The sequence below is a fragment of the Chrysemys picta genome, chromosome 5, assembly GCF_011386835.1.
Source record: "Chrysemys picta bellii isolate R12L10 chromosome 5, ASM1138683v2, whole genome shotgun sequence".
NCBI lineage: Eukaryota > Metazoa > Chordata > Testudines > Emydidae > Chrysemys > Chrysemys picta.
The window spans coordinates 21741138-21760864 of record NC_088795.1 but is presented as its reverse complement, the minus strand read 5'-3'; the positions used below and the strand labels follow the sequence as shown (position 1 = coordinate 21760864).

The following is a 19727-nucleotide window of genomic DNA, read 5'->3' as shown; positions in this document are numbered from 1 at the left end:
ACCCTTAAACTAATTTATTGGCTTTTTACTCACTTGTCCCTTTCCCCCTTCTCCTCATGATGCCTGACCTGCTGTATTTTGCAATCTCACTCTTCCGCTCCTTTTCCTTCTCCCACATATGATGCTTGCTTTCCACTCCTAATCCACCTACTAGGCATACTAGTGCCTAAATACAGTATAGATTTACTTACATGTTTTAAATACTGAAACATGACAAAAAAGGAAAGAAATTTTATGGGTTAAGAAGACTCACACCTTCAGGAGATCTGGGTTTAATTCCTAGCACAGCCACACACTTCTGTGTTGCCCAAGTCACATAATCTCTTTCTGCCTCGGTTCCCCATCTGTAAAATGTGCTTGATACTTCACTACCCCACAGAAGAGTGAGATGCTCTAATACTTTGGTGATGAATGCCATAGAAAAGCTATAACTAAATAAACTTTATAGCAACAGCCAAGTGAAGCAGGCAAATGTTCTCCAGGGTTCGCATCTCCAATATATTTTTGTTATCTCTTCTTTCCCCATCACCTGCCTTGATCACGCATTTAACTTTACACATGATCCCCAGAGGTGCTTACCTGACAGGGTCTTGGGATCTTTCATCGTCAAGTTCTTAGACTGTAAGATCCTCTGGGTGCAAGGACCTAGCCTTATGTTTGTAAACAGCTATGCCTTTCCTCTGGAACTATATAAATAGTGGCAATACTGTCCAGCTTTCCCTTTACATTCACTTCTCATTTTCTCTTCTCTCCAGCTAATCTTGTTGGATCAAATTCTGACCTGTAGCTGTCAGGTGGCTATGGGATCCACTGAGGCAGAAGAAGCTCCATCACAGGCCAACTGAAGTAAAGGGGGAGCAGCAGAACCCCTGGGATCCAGTCAATCCACCCATTCACAAGTGATCGTATTGATTGATTGTAGGGCTCCCTGTAAGCCCCTACTTCCCCAGGCTCCTCTTTCTTCACCGCATCCCCCCCAGCTGCTCTATGGGGGTTACTGAATCCCTCTGCAGAGGTAATTCCTGCAGTCCTTGAGTGGGGGAGACACAGAGGCTCATCTTCTTCCCTTCACCAGCTCAATAGGACTTGAGTAAAGAGTCACTTTGTGGTCCATCCCGCAGTAGCCTGACTGACCCCCTTATTTCCATGGAAAAACGGGGTCAAGATTTTTTTGGTTTACTGTAGCCTGCAGGAAGCTTCATTGCCTACCTGCCACCTTCAATCTTCTTTCCTGTACCTAGCATGCATGTTTGTGTCTCCCACCCTAACACAATCCCACTTTTTATTCCCCTAATTGTTCCTGTTCAGCACATGAGAAATTAAAAAAAAAATTAATTGTCCTGTTTTCTCAAGAATAAAAATGGTCACTCTTTTTTGTTTTCACATATTGTTAGGGAAATGTCACTCTCCCTCTCTAAACACAGGATCAAAAAACCACTACTGTAGTTTCAGACAGCAGCATTTTTGGGGGAGGGAATCAAAAACCACATGTAAGAAATATTTTTGTTTTCTCTTGAATTTTTTTTGAGTACCCATAACATATTACAAGAAAGTTAGTGATGGGTTTTGTTTTGTTTTGGGTTTGTTTAGTGGTCGTCTTTTGCTTTCCTAATAATCAAGAAAAATGTGCACGTCTGAACATCTTTCCACATAGCAATGTAGGAGATTGTATCTTGTTACCCATCTGACACACTAGACACCTTTTTTCTTTTTGACTCTCACCAACAAAGAATATTACCTAGTTTAATAAAAGATTAAAATTAATAGTGAAAGCTGCACACTTTAAATGCTGTTTAAAATCGGCTAAGCAATTAGCTGGTGCTTTTAAGCTGATTGAATACAAATTCAGAATTATGAGCAGCTATTATCTAATAACCCAACAAGTGTTGTGAATAAATCCTTGCTAATATGAAAATTATCAACTCCTGGAACACCCTATTCTACAAGCAGGAACTTTGTGCCTAATGCCCTTAGATTGATAAACTGCACATGTTTTAGGGGGAGTATTTATTTATTCCTCTAACTTGTGTTTCTGCTTAGGGAATCTGTCATCCAAATGATCAGCAAATCAGAATTCAAAGTTTGTTTTCGTTAATAGGCAAACAGGTCTTCATTGACTTAGTCTCAATTATTTTAATGATCTTTGGACCCAATCTCTAGAAAATAACTTAATGGATTGGGTTCAGTTATTGCTTTCCATTTTTATTTCTTCTGGCTGATTTTAGAATCATAAAAACATAGGACTGGAAGGGACTTCAAGGTCATCTAGGCCATCCCCCTATCATTTTGGATGATTGTACATGTGATTTGAAAGAAAACAATAGAGACTGACGGATGCATAGTAATATCATGACAAATAAGTCAACACTTCCTTCCCCCCGAGAGTCACCAAAGAATGGTTTGCCAACACAATCCGGTCATGTGCTTATTTGTTTGACAGTGTCCTTAACATGTAGTTATAGTCAGGGCAGTGACAACAGTCTCTAAAAATGTCACCTTATTCAAAACATCTGTCTTCTGTGTGTCTTTGAGTCATATCTACTTACGTTATTGACAAAATTACAATTCTGAGCCAGTACAGCTGGATTATTTTCCACCTTGTGCAATGTGCAAAATACTCCGCTAAGATCTGACAACGGAATCTTCGTTACTGGTGACAATGTGTGAGATACAAAAAGATAATGCAGCTTGACTTTCAGATTCAGGTTGTGTTTTCAGAGGGGAATAAAAACTAAACAAACCCTTTTTACATGTTAGCAGTACATCTCATCTGGATATCACTGAAAGAGTTGAACAAATAAGGAGATATGGAACATCATTTTTAGAGTTACCTTTGTGTGTGGCAAAACCACTACATATTTCATTAGGACTTGGATTACAAATCCACACAGAGCAATAAGATCCTTCCTCTACATAGAGTTGTGGGCTACAAACACTAGGAGCAGGAGGTCAGGGAGTGACAGAGAATTGGGTGCATGCAGCCTTGGTCCCAGCTCAAAGAGCTTACAGACTATATGCAAGACAACAGATGGATATAGACAAATCGATGGGGGAATACAAGGAACCAATGAGATGATATTGGTCAGCATAATAGGCAGTGGACTCAAATGTGAGGGGCAGCATGAGAAAAAGCATGAAGGTGCTTGTTTGAAAATTTTACAAGTGGGCTATGGAAGCTGGCATCATTGGCTAATCAGAGGTGGGAGACAATCTCTCAATTGTGAATGAGAGATGATAGGCAGAGTGGAGATATTTTCTCAGATGATCAGCAAAATGAAAGCCCAGATGAGAACTCCCAAATCAATCACCCGTTAGCTAGCTGTGTGGCAATCAAAACTTTCTTGTACTCAGAAATAGGATTTTGGCTGTCTTTTTCTTTTATCAAAAATGTGGAAAAAACATGCAACAGAAAATATAATGTAGGGGAAAAGGAAAGTAAAAAATATTGGTTAAAATTAACCTTGGAAGTGCAGAGACTATATTGCGGCATGGCTTAACTTAAAACTAAACCACACTTACAGATCTTGGTGAAAAATGAAAGAAAATGGTACTAACTGGGAAGACTTATCTATGGACAAACTAATCACCAATCCAATGTCAAATACTAAAGACATCCTTTGCTGAATATTTGCATGTTTTCAGAGGCAAACCCACCTGCTTCTTAAAATATTCTATTTAGTATCTGCTAGGTGAAATCATTTAAAATAATGTCAACCAGTTTGTCTTGTCATGTTATAAATGGATAATCTGGTGTTTCCAGTTCACAGTGGACAGGGCCGGCTCCAGGCACCAGCAAACCAAGCACATGCTTGGGGCGGCACATTTTCAGGGGCGGCATTCCGGCCATCCTTTTTTTTTTTTTTTTTTTTCTTGGGGCAGCACGGGGGGCGCCATGGAGGCGCTGCGGTTCGCGTCGGGGAGCAGCGCCGGCACCGTATGGCTGGGCAGGCTCCGAGCGTGGGATATTTGGGCTGGGGGCTGCCCCGCGGGACCCACGGAGCCGCCTGTAGGACCTGCAGGGCGGCTGCCCACCCCCCGGCACCGCAGTAGGGCCTGGGCAAAGTGGCCAAGCCACCCAGGGGCTGCGGCAGGGCGGCCAGGAGCAGCAGCAGGGCCATAGAGGGGACCGGTGCCCAGGGCGCTGCTGTGTGGGGCCCGCGTCCCACTCTCTGGGGCTCCGCTCCCTCTGGGGCTGCCCTGCCCTGCCCCGACTCCTCAGCCCCCTGCCGGGGTGGTCCTCCAGCTCTGCCCTCACAGGTCCCGGACAGTCCTGGAGGCGGGAGCCCCGGCTGGAGGGACCCTGGGCTGAGGCAGGGCCCGGGAGCCCCGCTGCTTTCCCTGACCCTGCCAGCACCAGACTGGCTGGAGGCGAGGGGGGAGTGGATGGAGTCAGCACTGGTGTGGGGGGGCGGAGAGCCCAGGGTTGGGGCGGCAGGGGGTGCGGGGGGAGCCCAGGGCTGGGGTGGGGGGCAGCCAAAATTTTTTTTGATGGGGCGGCAAAAAACCTAGAGCCGGCCCTGACAGTGAAGGAAGAGAAGGACAAGAAAAATGTTAGTCTTTCAAGTATGTGGCTTCTTCTTGTCCAGTTTTAGCCTACAATGTTAATTAATGATGGCATTTATTTGTCAGATGTATCGGATTTTTGTACTCAATAGAAAATGACAACCCTGTGTAATCCTTCATGTTTATGAGTAGTCATCCTGTGTGCATATCTGTGCAGGACTGAAATTAAATTGCACAAACAGAAGAATCCTGTACCGAGAGGCATTTGATATTACAGTTTTTTGACTTATTTTTGAAATATACAACAGAAACAAATCAATGACTTTAACAATATCTACAAGAACTAGATCTTCAGCAAATAATATTTAACAGCGCCTATGAGACCTCATTAACAGTGTATAGTGTAATTCAAAAGCTTATTTCAAAATAATAATTTATTGAAGATATATAAACATAAAAAGCACAGATGCATTTTAAAACAAGTGTGAAATCTTCTTTCTATATATAATACCTTTTGAAGATGCAAATAATATGAACCAGACTGTGATGCCTTACTCCAGTTCAATAGCATCTTACTCAGTGGTGCCAGCCCCCACCATTCAAAAATCATCTGTGAGGCCCCCAAAAGCATGAGGTTTTTTGGTAAATACATTTTGGGTTCTGTTTGTTTGTCTTCTGGTTCTTGAGCCTTTAAGATGCACTTAGTTCACTTTTTCAATTTCTAATTCCCAAACAGGAGGGCTAAAAACTTAGTTTTTCAAAAAGAAATAACATGAGACTCTCAATAAAATTCTAGGCGTTATCAACATTCTTTACTTCACAAATCATCCCATTAACTAAAATGGGACAGACCACAGAGTAACTACAATGGGATGATTTCACTGTGAGTAAGGATATCAGAATCTGGGTATCTGAGTCTAATTTTGCCACTTTACTCATAGCTAGTCCTATTTAAGTAGAGTAAGGTATCACTCACTGTGAGTAAGAGCTGCAATATTAGACCCACAGTTAATTTTCTAGTTTCTTGAAAACATAAAATAAAATTTCCTGATAATTTAAAAAAAAATTTAGCCTCCTTTTTAGTCAGTGCAATAACTGGTTATATTACTACCTTTCTCTCTATGTAGGAGGAGCCATTTGTGATGGTGTCCGAAAATGTTCTGGGAAAACCGAAGAAATACCAGGGTTTCTCAGTAGATGTCTTGGAAGCCTTAGCTAATTACCTTGGCTTTAAATATGAAATTTATGTTGCACCAGATCACAAGTATGGAAGCCCACAGGAGGATGGGTCATGGAATGGACTGATCGGAGAACTAGTATTTAAGGTAAGGAGGTTAATTATTTATTAAATTAAAGGTGTATAATGACCCATAAGCATGTAGCTTATTTATTGATGTTGCATCATTAAGTGCCACCCTTGATGGCTCAGTGGTGGTGTTTTATATGGTCACTGCCTATGTTAACAGGATCTAATACTGCTACCAATGCCCTGGGGAGTGATGGTGAGAAGATGAACATGGAATGATTCATCTGTTATCAGGGATCTCCCATCCAGTTTTTCAACCATAATATAGTACTGTGAGGTAATGTGGTTAAAAAAAAAAACAGCGATCCTCAGCCTCTTAATTAATTTGGCAAAACCAGCCATGAATGAGAAGAGGCTGTCCTAAGGGGGAAAATTCTATGTTATTTTAATTAGTAAGACATTACATAAATAATGTATAGCATTTAGAGAAATATTGGTGGTGATGAATAATAAGTAAGGTATATGATCAACAGAAAATCTTTTATTGATGTATAATATTTGCATGATGTAGATGCAGCAATTGAAAGCAATATATTTGTTAATCTGTATTTAATAAACCATCTTCATTTACTTAATTCTACATTAAATGTTTAATATTATAGCATATCTAAATTAAACAAAATAAACCTGCTTTATCTGGCTTTTTTTCCACTCTTCCCAACTTATCTGATCCTCTGCCTTCATTTTTTCCTTTGAAATGGAAAAGAAAAATCTGTGCAGCAGATGCGCTGGCAAATTTCTTGCTTGTGCTGTAGAGTTTTCAGATAAGTTTTACCTGCCCCTGCTAATCCTGGGTGTGGTTGTCACCCTGTGGAAGCATATGGAGAAATGTTTGTTACTCTTTCACTCCTCAGTGGAATGGAGAAGAGTATTGTTTCCACTGCAACGCTCTCTTCTCTCTTGCCCTGCACAGATGCTGCTGTGCTGGAGCTCTGCATGAATGGAGCTCCATGGAGTGCAGGGGAAGTGCCATCCGCTGTGTAATCTGAAAATATCCATATGGAAATCCAAGTAGGAGCTAATAAGCTGTATTATCTCCCTCTGGGTCTCCTCCGTAGCAGCTATTGAGCATCCCCAGAGGGAATATATGCAATGATAGTGCAAGTCCAATGTGAACCACAGAGTATCAGCTATTCTTTGGCTCATAGAAGAAGGTAACCTTCCCACTGGTCCTTCCAAAATCCATGGTTTCTACAGCTTTATTTTTCCATACATACACTTAGCTTTTATACCATGGGTTATTTCTTTACTGGGGACAGTCTGGCCCCTGGATCTTAATGGAACAGGATCACATTTTTACTTTATTTTATTTTCTCTGATATCAAAAATCATCCTTTCTACCCTTCAATTTCCTCCACTCACAGTTAAGACAGAACAGAAGGGGAAGAATGCAACTTCTACCAAGAATGCAACTCTGACTTTAAAAGAGGCCTTGAGACCAAAAATGAAACTGCATACTTATTTAAAATCAGCTGGGTGTGGGGAGGGAGGAATAGATGAAACGTTGAATAAAAGTCATATTTAAGAGTGTGGCCAGCTCTCACCAGCTTTAGTTATTCTAAGAGAAAGTCATTATTATTATTTATTACTACTTGATGAGCAACCGGGTGCCTCATAAGAATCAAGACCTCTTTATGCTAGTTGCTGTATAAACACACAGCAGAAGAAAGTCCCAGCCCTAAAGAGTTTACAACCTAATACGAGATGCAACAAATAAAAGAACAAACAGTTGGAGGGGATATTAAGTAGGGGAGAATGAGGTTAATGACAGGGATATGTGGTTACATAGATTAACTGTAAATACAGTAGCAGGTTTTCAATTGATTGTGTGTATGTTTAACGTATGTATAAAAGCAGGAATACTAATGATATCAGGAGTCCACACAGGCCATCTACCAGTCCATTAGTAAATGCAGAAATACTTATAGTGCACATACCAAATTCAGGACATATTTAACCATGTGATGTACCTAAAGTAATGTAACAGGAGCAGCCTCATCCAGTGAGTACACAACATTTTTGCACGTCCAATTTAAGAGCCAATATCTGAACATTTGGGCCAAGGGATTGAACAATGATGAAAGGGTAGCAGGAAAGAAGGCAGAGAGTGGGAGGCGGGGGAATTTTTGAAGATATGTGTATAGTTTCCTTAAAACTATCTGGAAGCCTGGGAGGAGGGTGGCTTGGGAAGGTTCTAGGCATAAGTGGTACAATGAAGCATAGAGGGAGAGACTTTTACACACACTCAGCTTTATAGATAATACCATTATCCTGATAACATTCCTTTTTCAATGTAAGAAGAAAACAACTCTTACTGTGATTCTTTACCATTGTCACATGGAAATAGTTGTTTGCATGGTGCTCTCTTTCTTCATATGTTTGATTTAACTTTTTAGAATGCAAATTCTAGAGGGCGAGGACTTTATCTGCAGATGCATCTGTACCACCTGTTAGTACATTAGGGGCACTGGTGTAATATAAATAATAGTTGCTGTAAAAAGGAATGACAAATGTAAATGACCTAGTGGCTGATTGTGGAAGCCATTTTCCATGTCTGCAAGTGATATTTAATTAGCAGTCACAGCAAATAGTAAGGAGCAATGCAATCAGATGAAGTACCTAGATCATTAAGTACTTGGGCTAATAGATGGCAAATGCAGATAAGTGTTGAATAATAAGTCTCGCGGTAAAATGCACTAAAAAAAACCCCATTGAATATCTGGTAAATGGTAAAATGATATAGCATGCGAACTAAGAAGGGAGGTGGGAATTAAAGAGCACTTGAAATGGAAAATGGATGGTCCCAGGTGGTAGGTTATAAATGAATACAGTCATAATCAAATATCTGTAATAGTGATGGTGTCAACCTTTTCTGCATTGCTGAATAACATGAGGTCTATTAGGATGTAAAGTAACCATCCATGAGAAATGGAGGCAGCCCTACTATTTGTAAAAGACTGGAAAATGCACTAGAACACCACTAGGAAATGGACTAGTTATTTTAATAGGTATGTACTATATATACAGCCTCTGTGATATTGTTATCCTCAAGAATTTTAAAAGTTAGCTTCAGATAAGACATTGAAAAGTTTGGGTGGATAGTCAATGATTGTCAGGACTTCTTTGGCCTTGGATTGAGGAAGCAAATCTTGTGAGAAAAAGTTCTTTGGCACTTACAGTATTTGTTTGTACATCTTACTTTTGTAAAATAAACTGCCTTTGTTGTAGTCGAATCTCTTGCAAATCCAGATGAAACTAGGAAGTGTAGAGGTGTGCTGTGATCATTTTTAAAAGTTAACCTAGCATTTTCCAATTTAAGAAAATTGATTTTTGTCTTAGGTTTTGGGCATAGAATCAGGTGGATTCTTGCTTTCTAATCATTTCTCTGTTCTCTAATTATTATGATACATAATCTGCTGCTCTGTGCAATGGCCAACATACCATCATCAATTTGTCATTTGAGAAACAGTGCATAACCCAAACAAGAGTCCACATTCTCAGTGACTTTGGGGCTGAGGCAGGATTGAAATACATTTAATCAATGTCACATGACTGTCTCCTAACCCAGAAATCCTAAATACTGAAATCAGATGGTTCACTAATAATACATATACAGTATTCTTTCCTTCCCAATAACAAGATGCTTGGAGAATCTCAAAATCATTCTGAGATCAGACATTTACATTGATAAGCAAATGACACGTCATTGAAGGTGTGTTGTTTTATTTGGGTGCTAAAAGTGCACAGTCTGTGACTCTGAACGAATGTAATCTCTCTTATGCTGAAAAGTTATGATGGGAGCTTGCCTCTCACTGACACACAACTGTGTCCAGACTTCTCTTTTTTAATTTTTCCCTTACTACCGCAGCCCAAAGCCGATGACCTATATTGAGGTAGGACATGATCTTTAGCCCATTATATTGTTAGCAGCAGAGGTTCGCTGTGCCTTCTCTCTCTTTCCCTTTCCCTGCCTCACTTAAGGGACTATTGAATAGCTGGGCAAGCAGCCAGCATAGATCTATCTCTCACGGCGTGCAAGCTGTTCCTGGAAGCCTGCTTTCTCCTTATTTACAGTGAATTGAGCTTTGCTTCCAGAACTCCAAAAACCTCTTTGATTGGCAACCTTTGGGGCGGGGAGAAACACTTTAGATTAAAAGTTGAAGCTATTTTTAAAAATTCTTATAGGACATTGACTGATTTTTTTCTCCCATTCAAATCTGACATGCTAATTTAGTCAACACAGTGTGGAGGCCATTCAGAAACCCAAGGGTTGCCCTTTACACATTGCCACTTGAGCCAAGATGGAGTTGGTCACACTGTGCATGTGCAAAAATTAAATCTCTCTCTTCACAAGTGTTGTGGAAAACAGCAGCACTCACATGACGCATTGTTGAGTGTATCTCTCAGACAAGGCATGTCATGTCTTTGCGGTGCCACTGCAGCAGGTGCACCATATGAGATGACAGTTGCTATAGTAAGTGCATAGCTCCTGTGTTAAATAGAGCAAAGCCTCATGTGCTGCATCTACATAGCATTTCCTCGAAGACAGGCAGGCACACCTCCTCCAGTATTCCCAGGGAGGTTAAAATTTTGCTTCTCGTATTTGAGTGCAGGGGACTGGACTAGATGACCTCTCGAGGTCCCTTCCAGTCATAAAATTCTATGATGATGACTTATGTACTTTTCTTTGTCATGAGTTCACTGTAACCCATGTCCCGTTGCTACCTGACTCTCTTCACTTTTCAGTCTGTGGACTCCAGAGGTGTGAAATCAGAGACACAAAATAGAAGGTACAGCCCTGTGGGAAAAAGAAAGTGAGGGCAAGGTAGCTTTATGCCTTTATCAGGGGCTTGTGCAGCCCCCAGCATAAGTAAGAGAAGTTTTGGGGACTGCTTTAATTTATGGCAGCCTTACCTGGACTGCCTATGTGCTTCTTTGCTTTGTCACAAAGTGCTATGTGCACACCCCCCAGATCCACTATCAATCATGCATAAGGCTGCTTACATCAACCTCATGGTGATCCTCCCCTGAGGGAATTCTTCTCCAGATGTAGTGTCCCCTTTATATTCCCATGTATACCACTGGAGAAGCATATGGTGGCAGAGTGGGGGGCCAGACCAGGGCTGGTCTTACCATGAGGCAAACTGAGGTGGCTGCCTCAGGTGCCAGACTGTGCGGGGGTGCCACTAGGACCCAGAGTGTAGAAAATTGTGTCTGCTGCTGGTGCATATGTATTCTCTCTGCTCTAGATGCACAGAGATGGTGGAGTGCTGTGCTGGAGGAAGGAGGGCACAAGAGACACAACAGGCAGGCAGGAGAAAAGGTGAGAGGGAATAACAGAAAGCAGCGGGAGCTGCAGAGAGAGAGAGAGAGAGAGAGAGAGAGGAGGAGGAGGAGGAGGAGGCTCTTATGTACCTCTCTAGCACCCCCAGGAGCCTGGACTGGTTAACACCAGCTTCTCAGGGAGCTTCCTGTTTCCTGCTGCTTCCCTGAACCCACTTGAGGAGAACAGACAGTCAATTGAAGTAGTAGGAGCCAGTTAGGCCCTTAAGACGCTGATATCTTCCCTCACTCAGGCCCTGCTACCAGCCTGCTTATTTGCCCCCTTCAATTGACTGTTGAGAGCCACTATAGCTGGGCCACAGCAAGTGAAAAACTTCATGTTCCCCAAAGACAATTAAAATAGAAATTTCTATCCAACACATTATTGGCGTAAAAGCCTCAATGGTGACAAAGTGGAGAGGCCATGGCTTATGTACTCAAAAACCCAGAATGGTGCATACTGTTTTTGTTCCAAACTCTTCCCGTCTAATGTTCCAGCCACATTGGGTTCTACAGGAACAAAGAACTGGAAAAATCTGGCTAGAAATCTGGCATGCCATGAGAAGGCAGCAAATCACCAGAGAGCATTCCATAGGTGGAAAGAGCTTGAGATGAGACTAAGGTTAACGGCCACCATAGATGATCAGCATCAAGAGAAGATTGCATCAGAGTCTCTTTACTGGCAAAGTGTTCTGAAAAGGTTCATTGCCATTGTGAGAATGCTTGCTACCCAAAACCTAGCACTGCGTGGCACTTCAGATCAGCTGTATGTGCCAAACAATGGAAACTTCCTTAAAACTGTGGCGCTTATGGCTGAGTTTGATGATGTACTCCAGGAGCATCTAAGAAGAGTCACCACCCAAGAAATGTGTACACACCACTACCTTGGAAAAACAATTCAAAATGAGATCATACAGTTACTGGCAACAAAAGTCAAACAGAAGACTGTGGCAGATCTGAAGTCAGCAAGATATTACTCTGTTGTTCTGGACTGCACACCTGACATCAGCCATACCGAATAAATGACTTTAATCGTGCATTTTGTAACAACAACAGAACCTAGTGAAAATGTCCCTGCAATGGTGACTGTGAGAGAGCATTTTCTAGAATTTATTGACATTGATGATACTACAGGAGCTGGTATGACAAATGTGCTTCTTAAAAAGCTGGAAGATACGGGAATTGCGAGAGCTGACATGAGAGGTCAGGGCAATGATAATGGTGCCAACATGAGAGGAAAGAACAGAGGAGTGCAGACACAGATCCGAGAGTTAAACCCTCAAGCTTTTTTGGTCCCATGCAGTTCTCATTCATTGAACTTGGTGGTCAGTGATGCAGCATCAGCTTCTAGTGAAGCTGCTGAATTTTTTAACATAATTCAAAGCATCTATGTATTTTTCTCTGCATCAACTCATCGATGGCAAATTTTGAAGCAACATCTGGGAACATCCTCTCTGACACTGAAACCACTGAGTGCCACACGATGGGAAAGTCGAGTGGAGGCGATAAAGCCTATCAAACATCAAATTGGGAAGATAGATGATGCCATAATTGCCATTATGGAGGATAATGCTATGACAGGAACTGTTCGTGGGAGAACAGTGGCAGAGGGAAATGGAATCACCAGAAACATACGTAACTTCAAATTTCCGTGTGGCTTAGTGTTGTGGCATGACAGACTGTTTGAAATAAATGTTGTAAGGAAGAGACTCCAAGGTGTTGACCTTGATCTATCTGGAGCAATGGAACAACTGGACAAAGGAAAGTCATACCTACAGTCTTACCAGTTAGATGAGGGATTTCAAAACGTTCTGAAGAGTGCACAGAAGTCGGCAGAGGAACTTCACACTGAAGCTATTTTCCCACCCATTCAAGAATACAAGAGTCACCGAAGAAGACATTTTGATTATGAGGCACGGGATAATCCCATAAGAGACCCAAACAACAATTCAAAGTTGAATTCTTTAACCAGGTGCTAGATTGTGCAATACAGTCAATTGAAGAACGTTTCATGCAGCTCAAGGAACACAGCAGTATATTTGGGATGTTGTATGATATTCCAAAACTCCTCACTATACCTTACTACACCAGCAGTGCAGGGCACTAGAGACAGTGTTGACATATGATGACATGCACAATATTGATGGGAGTGATTTAAGTGATGAACTGAAAGCCCTTTCAAGATACATTTCAGCAGGATCAATTCCAAAGGCTGTTCTGGAATATATGTGCACAAATAAGATGACCACCCTCTTTCCAAATGCTTTTGTTGTTCTGCACATACTTCTAACGCTTCCTGTAACAGTTGCCAGTGGAGAATGCAGCTTCTCCAAGCTGAAGTTAATAAAAACACATCTACACTCCACAATGATAGAGGAGAGGCTGGTCGGCCTTGCAACCATCTCAATAGAGCATGAGCTGGCCCAGACTGTGGACTTTCGGCAGGAAGCAGTTCAAATCTTTGCAACCAAGAAGGCACGGAAAGCACTACTTTGATTATTCAAACAAATGAAAATGCCAGTGTTTACTATGCAGACAAGAAAAGTTACATTTGCTGTTCAGGCGTTTGAAAGTTAAGTGTTACTTAAAATTTTTGAACAAGGCATTTTAAGTTGTTAGTTCTCCTTTATTGGGCAGGTAGCAGAGCAGTACCATGAGAGGAGTAGACCAGGAAGAAGGCAGAATTGAGACCTTTCAAAGTTTTGGCCCAAGCGAGGAGGCATGGGGGCATCATTTGAGCTCCCTGTCTCAGGTGCCAAAATATTGTGGGCCAGCCCAGGGCCAGACTCAACCCCAAGGTGTTTCCTGACATAAAATAATGTCTCTTCTGTTGGAATAAATATTTTTCCTTAATTTTTTTAAATGCCAGCAAAGTATTTTGTTTAAAACTCATGTTTGCATCAAAACATCACATTGGACATAATGCCCGTGTTGTATTAATCAGTATGTATTTATCCTCAGATTAACCTTAAATAGCAATTAAATGAAAGGTCGCATTAGAGCAAGTTTAAGGGTGGATTGAAAAATAAATAGAGGCTGTTGCATCAGTATTATCAGTTCTCCTTAGTCTTAGTTATAAGCACAGAATCACCATAAGATTGTTTTCAGGCATAAGAGCAATAATCATAAATGGGTTTATTTAAGCAATAACATGTAAGGTTTAGGGGATTTCCTGGGCAATGATGATCGACTTGTGTCAGTGCAGAACGGTGACATCACCATCAGCGCCATGCTGTAATGACTAATACAGTTTCATATACAGGTCATATCAAGAAAAATAATGTTCTCTGCTGTTTGATCAGTAGCCAATCAGTTTCATGAACCAACTCTCACAGTTTCATTTAATTTAAGTTTGTAAACCAAAATAACTAAGATTATGATAACTGGTAATATTTTGGCACTCCTAAAACTTAATGAGTGGAGTATTTTACATGTTTATAATTTAGACTGGCAACTTTACATCTAAATATTGACATAATTGCATGCATTTGCCTTTCTTTCTCTGAAGCACTTAGCGAACCTTGACTTCTGAAAGCTAATGTCTCTCTGATTTATTTTGACATGATAATGATAAACATTTCATTTTTCCACTTGCCAGTTTTTGTGTAATTTGACATAATCTGTACATAATTAAGAACACTCACCTTTGATGGATCAACTATTAGGTGAAATCTGGTAGTTACTATAGGTTTGATTTACAGAGAACCTGGTGCCCATAGCTCAGTCAGTCAAAGCTGTAGGTGCTTAGCACCTTCAAAAATCAGCCCATATGTGTCCAATTCACCACTTATTTGGCAAGCAGTGGGAACTTTGCCTGAGAAAGGAGTGCTGAATAGGTACTATCAGGAAAATCATGGTCCTATAGAAGTCAATAGCAAAACTCCTGGTGACTTCAGTGAAGCCCAGATTTAACCCAATGTGTTCAGTGAGTCATGTTTTGATACCCCTTGGTTAACTGTCGAGTGAGGTCTCATTTTATTGTGTGTATTAACCATGTAAACATATGAATAATCTGTAATCATCACTAAGGCTATGATTTACTCATGGTTATTTTTAGTAAAAGTCATGGTGTGAATTTGTTTATTGCCCATGACCTGTCCATGACTTTTACTAAAATTACCCATGACTAAATTGTAGCCTTAGTGATGATTATAGATTATTCATATGTTTACATGGTTAATACACACAACAAAATGAGACCTCACTCAACAGTAAACCCGGGGGTATCAAAACATGACTCATTGAACACTAATTATGGGAGGGGCTACTCTTGGTGGGGCCGCTGCTCCGTGGGGAGGACTAGGGGCTGCTGCTGGGGTGGAGGGCAGGGCCAGTGGCACCAGCTGCCATATGCCGCCCCGGGACCGCTGGGCAGCGGCCTGTGCAGCTGGGCCCAGGCCACTCAAGCAGCAGCCAGTGTGGAGTCGCCCGAGCGGCTGGCTGCCGTTTCACTCCAGCAGTGGCTGGTGTGGCTGTCCCCAAGGCTACCTGAGCAGCTGGCCCCAGAGCCAGCTGCTTGGGCAACCCTGGGGTCAGCCACACTAGCCCCTGTAGAAGTCACAGAATCCATGGTTTCCGCGACCTCCGTGACAGACGTGGAGCCTTAATCATCACCCAGTGAAATATTATATTGTTACAAATACACTACAAAAATCATTTTCACAGTTTTCCTGCAGTTCATACAATACATCTCCATTCATAAAAGATCTCTCTCACTTAATATGAAGCAAATGCAGTACAGTGGCAACCAGGCTGGTACTTGTTAGTAGCACTTTTCACTACAGTGGTACTAGCCAGTATTACTACTAACCGACTTTGGCATCAGTGGTAAAGAAATTGTTCTCTGGGAATACACTAGTTAAAATTCAGTAAATAAAATAAGTATGTGGGTAGTAATATTCCTTCTTAAAAAGAAACCTAAACACAATCAGGGCCGACACCAGTGCAGGAAGCAGGTGCTTGGGGCGGCCCATGAAAAGGGGCGGCACATCCGGGTCTTTGGCAGGAATTCGGCGGCGGGTCCCTCTCGGAGGGACAGACCAGCCGCCGAATTCCCACCGAAGAATGAAGTGGCGCCGTTGAGCTGCCGCCGATCGCAACTTTATCTTTTTTTTTTTTCTTCTTTGCCGGTTGGGGCGGCAAAAAAGCTGAAGCCAGCGCTGAACACAATAGCACTGAAAAAACAGGATTTATCTTTCACCGTTCCTTTTACCACTTTACTACCACTGCCTTATCAGTAGACATAATTGTATTGCAATGACTTCTGTAATATCACAAAGGAAATGGAATACTTCCATTAGAACAATGGCGATCCTCTGTCATAGCTCCCTGATAACTGTACTGGAGTATAAGAGGGGTAACCATGTTAGTCTGAATCTGTAAAAAGCAACAGAGGGTCCTGTGGCACCTTTAAGACTAACAGAAGTATTGGAGCAACTGGAGTACTGGAGTAGTAATGCAGAGGAAATTTGGAACAATTCATTCCAAGGAGGTAAAATATAAGCAATATCTCCACAAATGATATGATACTGTGCTCTTCCATACAACACATTTCAACACATCTCTTGTGAAAACCTGTTTATTTAAAAAAGCTTTAGTCATGATTGCAGTTAGTCAATATTGCAGTAATCTCCTGTTTTTTAAATGAATCCTTCGCACTCTCTAAACTATATTGTGTTTCATCCAAGGATATCAAAACATTTAAAAATGTTAAATTAATTATACCTCACTGTACTCTTGTGAGGTAGGGAAATATTTTAATAACAATTACAGTTGGTTAAATAACTGACCTAAAATTAACCAGCAACGGCTCAGACTAGAGATTAGAACAACTCGAGACTGCTAGGGTCGCTCTATAACCACGAAATCTTACTCAACACCAGACTTGAATCAAACATACAAAAAAATTGCATTTAGCCTTGTCTCTGTTAATTAATTATTCGTGAACTGACTTTGACTTTTACAAGTTGTTCATTATTCAAAATTGATGTACACTTTATGTGGAAAACATTTCAGAGTGGGTCATTTGTAAAGTGTTCTCAGCTCTGATTATTCTGGGGTATGCTAGGTCATCAGAGTCATATGGTTTTCTTTAAGCTCTTCACCTGAGTGATTGAATACTTTTATAAAGAGGCAGAAGGAAATCAAAGTGACTTTCAAGTATGTGACCGAGTCTTGTGCAAACCTTCACTCTGATGAATCGGCACAAATATTCCTGAGACTTTTGCTGCCTGTGAATCAAAAAACATCAAACAATCATTCACTGAAAACTAACAAAGGGATATGAATACAATCAAAGTGAATTCATGAGGCCAAATTCTCTACTGGTGTAAGTCAATGCTGCTCCATTTAAGTCAGTAGAGCTATCTTGGTTTAGACCTGCTGAAGCTTTGGCCCAGGGCTTTTATGCAAATGAATATTTGAAAATACTTTTTTGCCCAACTCATCTCAACACTACCCCTTCCACACACCCTCCCACTCACACAACTGTAGAAGATTATTGAAGTTTAAGTTAAGACATCAATATTAACTTTTGTACTAAGTACATCAAGCCCTGTCTAAAGCTTATTGTGATTAATAGTGTGGCTGTACTATGTGTAGCGGAAAATATTGCCAGAAAATGTCAAAACGAAGTTGGGATTTTCAAACTGGATCCTAATCCTTGCCTACTTTTTATTTATCACAGTTTCATTCCCATGCTATGCCACTTAAGATATCACATACATCTCAATATTTGGGTAGCAGTAATTCCCGCCTTGTTTGGACATAGATGAAAGAAACTCAAGAGAGTCAATAAATTAATAGATTTGCTGATCCTTTCCAGTATTCATACTTTTTTCGTTTCCTAGAAAGGACCTCATACAGCTTTAATCACAGTAGAAGCTAATTACCTCAAACCAGTAACAACTTTAAGTATGTTAAATGTTCCTTTCCATATGGAAAAAAAATCTAGAGTTTACAGTCTTTTTATTCAATATTTGAATTTATTTTAAAAACAGTGTTAATGTTTCTGCTTGAAGTACCTCTTCTATTTTCACTGCACTTATAATTGCATGTGTGGAAAAGTAAGTAAAATAGCACCTGCTGTAGTTGTGACTGTTGTCTTTAGGGACCTAATGTTTCAGAGAGAAGCTGAGAATTGGGATGATAAGATCAAGGAATTTTTTAATCCCCTTCAGCTCTTAAATGGGTTGTTTTAAATTACATAGATGTCTGTGAAACCAAGCCATTCTATGACACCTGAAGGACAGGTAACCATATGGTACAGTAGCTCAGTTTTAAGTGCTATAAAAACTCCAGTATTGAAGGAACCACATAGGATATTGATTATTCTACAGTTAATATGCCGCCAGAAAACCCAGGACAAATGAAATGTAATGACATGCAGTGGCCCTTTGTCATGTTCCTTGGGTCATCAGAATTCTAGGTATCATGTGGCTTCTGTCAAGAAACTAATTTCTTCTGAATAGGATTACTATACACAAGGTCTCTATGACAATGATGTCCCTGATAAGCCATGCCAAGAAAAATGACCAAAAGAAATTTCCTCCAGCTATTATTTGTATCTGAAATATTTTTCTTGATTTTTTTGGACACTAATAATGCTGGGAAACTAATGTGCCTGAGTCTAGCCAGCCAAGATTTGGGTCAAAGAAATGTAAGATTCACATGCAGCTATTCTGTTCATCTCCTTAGGAGCATTTTCATACTTACTTACAGCATACTTAAGACATTGGCCTTGGCATCAGTTTTTCCATGAAAAGTTTAGGTGCTATAAAGCAAGTTAGAGCCAAGATTTTTTTTCTGTTGCTCATGTTAGTGAATTCTCTTTTCTCTTTCTTAGAGAGCCGACATAGGGATTTCTGCTTTAACCATTACCCCTGATCGAGAAAATGTGGTAGATTTCACAACCCGTTACATGGACTACTCAGTGGGTGTCCTGCTTCGAAAGGCTGAGAAGACCGTGGACATGTTCGCCTGTTTGGCACCATTTGACCTCTCCCTGTGGGCCTGCATAGCTGGCACTGTGCTTCTGGTAGGACTACTGGTCTACCTTTTGAACTGGCTCAACCCACCACGCCTGCAGATGGGATCAATGACTTCTACAACACTGTACAACTCCATGTGGTTCGTTTATGGATCCTTTGTGCAGCAAGGTAAGAAGCAAAATTCATCTTTAGCACAGAGGAAAGTATACATGCTATTCCAGCTATCATGGATTCTTATGACTCCTCTATCCCTGGGTGGCTTAAAAGCATCCATGAAGTCTAAGCCTTTGACATGCAGCAGCCTTCTGTATGTGTGATGAAAAGCTCAGAATCGTTACATGCTAGCCTGTTTTACTTTGTATTTGTCTAATTCCATAAAAGGCAATGTCTGTCACCACAACTCTGAGTAGAGTAATTCTAATACTTTACTAGCAGGTTACTCATAAATAATGTTCATAATAGGTTCTGATGCCAAATCAGACAGAAAATCTTTGAAGGTAGCTTTGGATCTAAATTTAGAATCTTCACCTGTGCAATAGGGTCTTATTACTATGTCTACTGTTGACGCATCTCAATATTTCTGTGTCTTTTTTTTTTAGTCTCACCTA

At 40.8% G+C, this 19727-nt stretch overlaps 1 protein-coding gene across 4 annotated transcripts in view; it reads left to right on the top strand.

Moving 5' to 3' along the window:
• GRID2 (glutamate ionotropic receptor delta type subunit 2) overlaps positions 1-19727 on the top strand; it is a 1049702-nt gene that overhangs the window by 844235 nt on the left and 185740 nt on the right. For all 4 annotated transcript variants that reach the window (XM_065596092.1, XM_008179090.4, XM_065596093.1 and 1 more), the window contains 2 exons: positions 5631-5828; positions 18975-19287. In XM_065596092.1, the coding sequence (XP_065452164.1) occupies positions 5631-5828; positions 18975-19287 (511 nt within the window). The remainder of the gene's footprint in view (positions 1-5630; positions 5829-18974; positions 19288-19727) is intronic.